This window comes from Arachis duranensis, chromosome 8 (assembly GCF_000817695.3).
Source record: "Arachis duranensis cultivar V14167 chromosome 8, aradu.V14167.gnm2.J7QH, whole genome shotgun sequence".
Lineage (NCBI taxonomy): Eukaryota > Viridiplantae > Streptophyta > Magnoliopsida > Fabales > Fabaceae > Arachis > Arachis duranensis.
Window position 1 is genome coordinate 33,375,665 of NC_029779.3, and position 9,461 is coordinate 33,385,125.

The 9,461-nt window shown below is 38.4% G+C and overlaps 2 protein-coding genes across 2 annotated transcripts; both read left to right on the top strand.

The window, feature by feature from the left end:
- Positions 1-514: 514 nt before the first annotated feature.
- Positions 515-2,983, top strand: LOC107462259 (uncharacterized). The gene is made up of 4 exons (XM_016080841.1): positions 515-1,126; positions 1,289-1,880; positions 2,073-2,680; positions 2,798-2,983. Exons 1-4 carry the CDS (start codon positions 515-517, stop codon positions 2,981-2,983), a joined length of 1,998 nt encoding a protein of 665 aa, XP_015936327.1.
- A 1,567-nt stretch (positions 2,984-4,550) lies between these two features.
- Positions 4,551-8,677, top strand: LOC107462418 (ketol-acid reductoisomerase, chloroplastic). The gene is made up of 10 exons (XM_016080996.3): positions 4,551-4,925; positions 5,009-5,101; positions 5,274-5,339; positions 5,501-5,641; positions 6,652-6,879; positions 6,995-7,112; positions 7,207-7,346; positions 7,453-7,620; positions 7,697-7,852; positions 8,078-8,677. The coding sequence occupies exons 1-10, from the start codon at positions 4,620-4,622 to the stop codon at positions 8,441-8,443; spliced, it is 1,782 nt and encodes a 593-aa protein (XP_015936482.1). The 5' UTR covers positions 4,551-4,619; the 3' UTR covers positions 8,444-8,677.
- Positions 8,678-9,461: the final 784 nt, after the last annotated feature.

Consider the following 9,461-nt stretch of genomic DNA (forward strand, 5'->3'; position numbering starts at 1 on the left):
CCACAGCAAGACCCAGGGAGTTGAAGATGAAAAAAATAAGGCAAAAGGTAAGATATGTCTCGAAGACTTGTGTGAAGAAGATGAGCTGATAGTTCAGAATTCTGATGAGGAGGTTGATCTGGGCCAAGTGACTAGAAAAGCCCCTGAGGTCCAGCCACCATATGACGCCTTTGATGCATACCACGATGATTCTGATGAAAATGACTCGTGGAAATCTGAGGAAATGAAGACCCCACCTAATTCGGACGAAGAATCTGATGCGGATGAGGACGATGCTTTTCCAATGTTCATGGAGGGAGCAAGATTTGGTGAGCTAAAGTTGGAGGTCGGGATGAAGTTCAATAGCAAACATGATTTTATTGAGGCCGTGAGAGAGTTCACCATACAAGAGGGGAGGCAAATCAACTTCAAAAGAAATGAGAGTTATAGGGTGAGAGCTGTTTGCAAGTACAAGAAGGAGGGTTGTAAGTGGGTTGCATATGCCTCTATGGATCATTAAGGGACTTGCTAGCAGATGAAAACATTCAACAACAACCACATATGTGCAAGGAGAACTAAAAATAGGGCAGCAAATAGGAAGTGGTTAGCCTCAAAGCTGGTAAAGAAAATAAGAAAATATCCTAACCTGAAACATGGAGAAGCGTCTGATTACTTCAAGAGGAAGTGTGATCTTGACCTCAATAAGTCCTCTCTGACTAGAGCCTTAAGTGATGCAAGAAACATAGTATATGGAGATGCGGCAGCACAATACACACTTCTTAGAGACTATGCAGAGACACTATTGAAAAGTAACCCTGGATCAACTATTAAAATAGGAGTGAAGCCGCAGCCTGAAGGAGAACCAATTTTCGAAAAAATGTACATATGCCTCGATGGATGCAAGAAAGGATTCAAGGCTGGGTGTCGGCCTCTAATTGGGCTAGATGGAGCCTTTTTGAAGACACACTTTGGAGGACAAATACTAGCCGCAGTTGGACAAGACGCCAACAACCATATATATGTCATCGCTTGGGCCATTGTAGAGGTTGAGAACAAGGAAAACTGGCGATGGTTTCTGGAGCTTCTGTTAGATGATCTGGGTGATGTAGCCTCTAACAAATGGTGCTTCATTTCTGACATGCAAAAGGTAATTTTTAAGCTTTAAAAAAATTTGACTGCAACTATCGAAGACTCTGTTGGGACATAATTTAAATTTAAGGGTTTAGATAGAGTCATAATTGTTTATTTGGGGGGCTTAATTGGGGCTCGATAACAGCAATTGCTAACAGATTGTTTCATATGCTGGCAGGGGTTAATTCCAGCAGTCTGTGAATTGATGCCTGGAGTGCACCATAGGTTTCGTGTGTGGCACCTATGGAAGAACTTTAACAAGCAGTGGAACACGCAAGAGTTAAGAACCATGTTATGGGAATGTGCAAGAGAGACAACTAGGCATGGATTTGAACAGAAAATGGAGAAAGTAAAGAGAAAGAATGAGGAAGCCTGGGCCTACTTGAACAAATGGCCAAAGGAAAGTTGGACGAAGGCATACTTTAGTCATGATCCGAAGCTGGATAACATTTGTAATAACGCGTGCAAGGTCTTCAATGCAAGGATAAAGGAGTATAGGAAAAAGCCTATACTCACTCTACTAGAGGAAGTACGCATGTTCGTGATGAGAACAATTGCAAAAAACAAAGTGAAGCTGCAACACCACATTGGCAGGTTACCTCCTATTCAGAGGAGCAAACTAGAGAAGATAAGGAAGGAGTCACAAAAATGGCGTCCGGTGTGGTGTGGTGATGATGGCTATCATAGATTTGAGATTCATGGATTTCCAACGAACATGGCTGTTGACTTGGAAAAGCATATATGCACATGCAGATTCTGGCAGATCACAGGTATAAGATTCTTTTTTTTTCTTACTTGGTAGTAGTTATAAAATGTCTTAGAAGTACATATGAGGTCTCATTAGCAACTTTTGTAGGAATTATAACGTTGACTGAAATATAAACTGTTTGTGACGTGAATGAATATAAACTGTTTGTGACTGAACCTCCTTCCTCTTTGATTGAATATAATCTGGATTTCAGGCATGCCATGTGTCCACGCATGTACTGCAATAGCTAGACTCAATGGGAATCCTGAAGACTATTGTCACAAGTGGTTGACAATGGACTCATATAAAGAAACATATAAGCATTCCTTGAATCCCATCCCTGGACAAGCAATGTGGGAGAAGTCTCAGTATAGTAGGCCCCAGGCTCCCAAGATTCGGAGGAAGCCAGGTCCTTTGAAGCAGAAACGACGAAAGGATGCAGATGAAGACCCTTCAGGAAGTAAGAAGAGTAAGACAGATGCAACAAAGCTACCTAGAAAGTACAATGAGTTTTCTTGTGCTTACTGTGGGACAAAAGGTCACACGAAGAGAAGTTGCTCCCACAGAAAAGCTGATGACATTGCAGCTGCCCTTGCTGCTGCTGCAGCAGCTGTAATAGCTAAGGAGAAACAAAAGGGTGCTAATGCAGCAACTAATGTTGCCACTTCTGCAGTAGCTGGTGTTGCCACTTCTTCAACAACTGGTGTTGCCACTTCTGCAGCAACTAATGTTGCTACTTCTGCTGCCCCAACAAATGCTCCTTCGGAGATTGTGCTTTCACAGACCCCTTTCTCACAACCAGATAATGGAGATCAGGAACAAGTAGGATTCCAATATGTCCTATTATTTGTGTTTTTAATGGTTATTTAAAAAATATATGTTTAAATTTAATTTTCACTTTGACTGACGGGGATTTGTATTATACTCATGCAATCATAGGTGACTCCTACAACGAGGCCCGACAAATTACAGCCTAAGAGGAAAGCATCTCCAGTCCCAGGATCATCAAGTGTTGACCCATTGCAAGGAGCAAGTGCTGGAACATCTTCAAGGATGGCTAAATTCATGAAATTTGTCCCAACACCAGGAGTGAAGCCAGCATTCAAACCTCCTAGAAAGAAATGAATGATGTTTAGTTGTAATAGACTATTATAGTTGGGGTAGTTGTTTTCTTAATTATGTTTATCTTGTGTCACTGGAACATGGTTATGTGTGTGTGTCCAAATACTTGGCTATTTTGTTAAAGAATTTCTGGATGTAATGACTTTCTGGATATTTGTTTAGTTGTTGGCAAGCAATGCTTTTGAATATTCACTAAATGTAGACACCTTATTTCAGGTTTATGAATGGTACCAATATGTTTAATATTTAGCTTTCCTTTCTTACTATTGCAATATGACATATGTACCAGAGGAGCTAAAACCATGCTTCTTTTTTATGAAAATCTGAATACAATACTTTCATTCACCCTCAGAGTACACACCTTCAGGTCCACACTTTTAATCAAAATTTAATCATACTTACACCATACATAACAATCAGAAACACAACTAAACAAATAACCAAACTTAAAATACTAATCCATATTTTCAAACACCTAATTTCAACTTCCATTGAAGTAATTCTCCATGCTAAATTCATCTTCCAACTATCATCACTGCTTGTATCTTATGTTTTGCCCACTAAACTCTGTTCTTCTTCACCGTTTGCCCACATAAAGAAACCACACCACATTCTCCCAGAACTCTGCCAATTTTGCAACAACCAGCAAAAAGAAAAAATCTTAAGATTACTCATCAACCACAAATACCAGTAGCAACGCATTGAGGAAGAAGAAGACGACATTGAGAACTTACATTATAATTTGGACACCCATAAAAGGGTCTATCAGGATTAGCATTTGTTCCAGACCAGCGAAGCACTGGACGCGATCCACAACCACACCAGTCAGGAATCTTCCCCAACCTCCCACCATTACGGTTCCTCAGGGAAGCCCCATTAGAACGTGATCGTGCAGAACTCACTGCAGGTTGGCTTCCTGAATTCATCATTTCTCCAGTACAGTCTTCACTGTATTTGAAAAGGAGGGTTGCAAATTGGGGTTTTATCATCTATGGAAGAGTTAAATTGAGTTGATTCAAATTTGGCCACATCATTCACTCACGAAGAATCCATCCTGGCAAGTTACATGACACTTGGATACACACGCTGGCGACTTAACGTGCCACGTCAGCATTCCGTTAACGGAACTATCGACAAAGACAAACGTGGGACACGATTCAATATTTGAGGGTTTTAATTGGGTAACTATAAATTTCGGGGTCAAAATTGAGACACCTCAAAAATTTCAAGGGCCAAAATGGGATTCAACTCGATAATTGTTGGAACATAAAATCTTTCTTGTCTTGTTATGAAAAAATGTGATTTCCGCATCACCAACTCTCTGCACCTGATCGTCAGAGATTATTAAATTTGACTTGTCTATTTATTTTATATTTTTTAAAGACTTTCTGACAAAAAATAAAATTAAATATGCTTATTGTAATGATTCTTTTTTTTATATTAAAAAAAATAAATTCTGGTTAAAATGCTATTTTCTAACAACCCATAAAATGACGTGAATGGGGTTTTTACAAGTCCAGCGCACGTTAGCACACTCCAGCAGATTCTCACACTATAAAAAACACTGAACCTACTTCCGTGCGCCTCTTCTCTTCGTTTTTCTCTCTATTCACTCTACTTGCTTCTTCCAACGATAGTAATGGCGGCTGCGACGTCGTTTTCTGCCACAATCACCGCAAACTCCGAAACCCTAGCTGGGCCTGTTTCAGGAAGAACCCTCGCCGTTGCAAACGCCAACGCTAATGGAAACGTCTCATTCCGACAATCCTTGTCGTCATCATCCTCGAAGCTGAGCTTCGGAGCACTGAAGTGTAGCCGACGGAACTCCACCGGAGCTCTTGGAGCTTGCATGGTGTCGGCGCCGGCTGTGAAGGCTCCCGTCTCGCTCGATTTCAACACCTCCGTCTTCAAGAAGGAGAAGATCAGCCTCGCGGGACACGACGAGGTTCGTCGTGCCTCTTGTTTTTATTGTAATTCGTGAAAATGTTCGAGCTTTTTCTTTTTGACGATTTTGTTTCATTTCTGCAGTATATCGTGAAAGGAGGTAGGGATTTGTTCCATTTGTTGCCAGATGCTTTCAAAGGGATTAAGCAGATTGGTGTTATCGGTTGGGGATCGCAGGTGATTCATTATTCTCTCTCATACTGAGTGCTTAATGTGGTTCATTTATCTGAGTTTATATTCGGACAAATACTTGATTAGTATGTATTTTTTTTGGGGTGCATGTTTGTGCTAGATGATTACATAATCCCTAATTGTAATAGGATTGTTAACTTGGTACGGTCGTTTTCAGGGACCTGCTCAGGCTCAGAATCTCAGGGACTCGCTTGCTGAAGCTAAGTCTGATATTGTGGTCAAGGTGAGATTTTTGGGTTCATTTCCTAGGTTGTTGTTTTGGACTTTTGGTGTCTGCTCTTGCATTAGTGTATATGGTGTGCCAGGTTTGAGTTGCCTGCTGTTAAACACTTAAACAATGTTTCATATGTTTCTTCTTTTTTTGGCCCTCTTTTGTGAATGCAGATTGGGCTCAGGAAAGGTTCTCGGTCATTTGCTGAAGCTCGAGCGGCTGGTTTTTCTGAGGAGAATGGGACTCTAGGTGACATATGGGAAACTGTCTCCGGCAGCGATCTTGTGTTGCTGTTAATTTCTGATGCTGCACAGGTGAGTTTATTTTGAGTTGATGCTCTAGATTTTTTTTTTCCTTTTTCTTTTTTCCCAGTACTTGTTTTGCTCTGTGTTTTCTACTAGGATTCATTTCTCATTATTTTTTCATACTGATGAAACTTTTGGTTGTTAAAATGCCATCCCAAATGGCCAGACTATGTGATTTCGATAAAGTATTTGCAGTCATAATAATAACTCTTTGTGGTTGTCTTTAATAACTAGGACTTGTAATATTTTTTCCTGATTGTGAGGCTATATGGATGATGCAGTTAAAGTTTTTATGGCAATAACAATAACCAACTTTTCCTTGTTGTACGGTATCATATTTGAGCCGTACAACACATTGCTTATATGCTATGGACTTGGGATTAACATAATCGCATATTCACATTGTTGGTAAGCAACTAAAAAGTTCTATTTTGAAAAATTATTATTGGGTATACTTGTTGGATAATCTTTCAGCCTGAATAAGCAGAAACTAGAAGTGTCTTCTTGTTAGTTGAAAGTGTTTGGATATTATTCATTACATGTGGTCAGATTGTCAGACTGCGCTACAAACTTCATTCCCAACATCCCAGGCCACCATGTGTTGCACGCCCTGTTGGTATTAGGTCCTCTGCTGCTCCTACTCTACTGTTGCTTCTTTTTCTTGTGGCATGCTGAACTTGTAGCTTGCCACCATATTCCATCTCTATCCGTTATTTTTGTTTTTGGTCCACCACCATCTATAGGACTTGTATACTGTTCTGATTAATTTAATAAGTTATCCTCTTAAATAACAATCAAGAGGAAATTGATTCAAAGTAAGTTATATGCTCATATTCTGTCAACTGTTTATTGCACTATAGTTGTGCAAGTGGAAAAGAGTTCTTAGTAAGCAAATCACTAATATGATTTAGCGGTTCCTAATGATTTTCTAGTTTTTATTTTTAAATTTATTTTTTTGTTGTGTTTTAATTTTCTTCCCAATGATACTTTTTAATCAACTCTTTCTCTTTGTCATGCAGGCAGATAACTATGAAAAAATTTTCTCCCATATGAAATCAAACAGCATACTTGGGCTGTCCCATGGGTTTCTTCTTGGGCATTTGCAGTCGTTGGGACTTGATTTTCCAAAGAACATTAGTGTAATTGCTGTGTGCCCAAAGGGAATGGGTCCATCAGTAAGGAGACTCTATGTACAAGGAAAAGATATAAATGGTGCTGGAATTAATTCAAGTTTCGCAGTTCACCAGGTAATCTCTCTTTCACTCTTGGCCAGTCTTTCTATGCTTCATTTGATTGCGGCTCTCTTGCCTCTCTTTGTTGGTTGTTTAATTTATTTTGGTTGGGCTACTCTCTTATATGCAGGATGTGGATGGTAGAGCTACTGATGTTGCTCTGGGATGGTCAGTTGCCCTTGGTTCCCCATTCACTTTTGCCACTACACTGGAGCAGGAATACAAGAGTGATATCTTTGGGGAGAGAGGTAAGAACTTTCCATGTTATTCTGTTTTGCTGACTGCTGTTCTTGAAGATGTCCTTTATAATTACTTCATAACTATTGCCCTTGTGGTTTATAGGAATTTTACTTGGTGCTGTTCATGGAGTTGTGGAAGCCTTGTTTAGAAAATACACTGAAAATGGAGTCCCCGAAGACCTAGCCTATAAGAACACTGTTGAGAGCATAACAGGAATTATATCTAAAACCATATCATCTAAGGTTGTATTTTCATCCTCATCTTTTGGCTCATCTTCCGGAGCATATACTGGTGCAGGGATAAATGTGAGCTCTGACATTAACTTCTTACACTGATTGGTTTGTATAGGGCATGCGGGAGGTATACTATGCTTTAGATGATACTGGGAAAAGCATATTTGAAAAGGCATATAGTGCTGCTTATTACCCGTGCATGGAGATTTTGTATGAATGCTATGAGGATGTAGCCAGTGGTAGTGAGATTCGCAGTGTTGTTCTGGCTGGCCGACGTTTTTATGTAAGGGCATTTTCACTTTCCATGTATGGTAATCAGCTTTATGCAAGGGGCTTTAAATTATATTTACGTTTTGCAGGAGAAAGAGGGTCTACCTGCTTTCCCCATGGGTAAAATTGACCAGACCCGCATGTGGAAGGTTGGCGAGCGTGTCCGATCTACAAGACCAGCGGGTGATCTAGGCCCATTAGATCCATTTACCGCTGGTGTCTTTGTGGCATTGATGATGGCTCAGGTATTTTTCTTTTGTTCTATTATGCTTTGCAAGTCTTTTGGAAATTGGTATGATCTTGTTTGTGTGCCTGTAACTGTAAAAGTCCACATTTGCTCTTATATTTTGATCTGTGAGACTTAATGGGATGTTTCTTTTTTAGCTTTAGTTCATGTAGTTTAGAAGGAGTGGACATAAAACTTAACATTTTTTTAAATAAAAAATTAATTTGATTTACAAAATATCCAGATTGAAATCCTGAGGAAGAAAGGACATTCCTACTCCGAAATCATCAATGAGAGTCTCATTGAGGCTGTTGATTCATTGAATCCTTTCATGCATGCTCGAGGTGTTTCCTTCATGGTTGATAACTGTTCAACCACAGCACGGTTGGGTTCGAGGAAATGGGCTCCCCGATTTGATTACATCCTAACCCAGCAGGCCTTGGTGGCAGTGGAAGAATGTGTGCCTGTCAACCGGGACCTAATCAGCAACTTCCTGTCAGACCCAGTGCATGGAGCCATTAAAGTCTGTGCCCAGCTGAGACCTACCGTTGACATCTCCGTGCCACCGGATGCAGACTTTGTTCGTCCTGAGTTGCGCCAGTCCAACTAGAAAGAATTATGCGCTTTTATTTGATGAAATCACTTTTTAGAATGCATAGAAAACTAGAACGTCTGGTTGGTTGGTTGGTTTGGGTTTCCTGTTTTGTTTACCTGGTTAACCAGTATCATTGTACGTTGTACTATTACTTTGTAGTTTGCAGTTCTTAGTTCGTATGATGTTTTGAGAATGAGGAATGATGCCTGTTATCGGATTAGAAATATAAATAAATTATGTTCACAATAACGAGCGATCCGGTTTCTTTAGAGAGACACTCTAGTGATATTATCATCACAATGAATGTGCATCGAAGTGACCTACTCGAAGCAATTTTGCATGGAGTGCAGACTACTCTTGCATTGATCCTATTTCCTGCTTCGTGAAATGTGGATACATATTATGTAGGATTCAAAGAGAGAGCAGAATTATGATAAAGTTCATTGTATCTTCTACAATTAAAATATATCACATTATTTTTTTTATTATAATTAAAATTAAATATATATATTTTGTAAAATTAGAGTTTTCTCCCCTTTTTTTTTCTTATTTGTTTATCCACTCTCTCTCTCTCTCTTATAATTATAAATTTAAAAATTAAAATATGTAATATGATATTTTTTAATTATAATTAAAATTAAATTAAAGTTTACATTGAAATTTAAATATGGTTATATTATATTATTAATTTAACAATAAAAATATATTACGTAACGTTTTTTCGTTAAAATTGAGAAAAAATATTTTTTTCAAAAATTAATAAATTTTCTAGCTCTCCTTCCTTTTATTTAATTTGACAAACTAAAATATGTTATGAGATAATTTTTCATTACAATTAAAATAAAATCTTTCTCTAAAATTAACAAACTTCTTCTCTCATTCTTTATCTTTTTTCTTTTCTTCCTTTCTCTGTCTCTATATTTTTTTCTACAAAATATAAAATTAATAAAATAATATAATTCAAATAAATTCATAAAATTATAAAGAATATATTAAATTTATAATTAAATATAATTAAAAAATATTTTTGTAA

Bases quoted from the DNA above. Each gene is read 5' to 3' on its own strand.
- LOC107462259 (XM_016080841.1), top strand. From the start codon at position 515: ATGAAAACATTCAACAACAACCACATATGTGCAAGGAGAACTAAAAAT. The intron at 1,127-1,288 runs GTAATTTTTAAG...ATATGCTGGCAG, and splicing joins TCATTTCTGACATGCAAAAG to GGGTTAATTCCAGCAGTCTG. The intron at 1,881-2,072 runs GTATAAGATTCT...TCTGGATTTCAG, and splicing joins CAGATTCTGGCAGATCACAG to GCATGCCATGTGTCCACGCA.
- LOC107462418 (XM_016080996.3), top strand. From the start codon at position 4,620: ATGGCGGCTGCGACGTCGTTTTCTGCCACAATCACCGCAAACTCCGAA. The intron at 5,102-5,273 runs GTGATTCATTAT...GGTCGTTTTCAG, and splicing joins TTATCGGTTGGGGATCGCAG to GGACCTGCTCAGGCTCAGAA. The intron at 7,347-7,452 runs GTTGTATTTTCA...TGGTTTGTATAG, and splicing joins CTAAAACCATATCATCTAAG to GGCATGCGGGAGGTATACTA.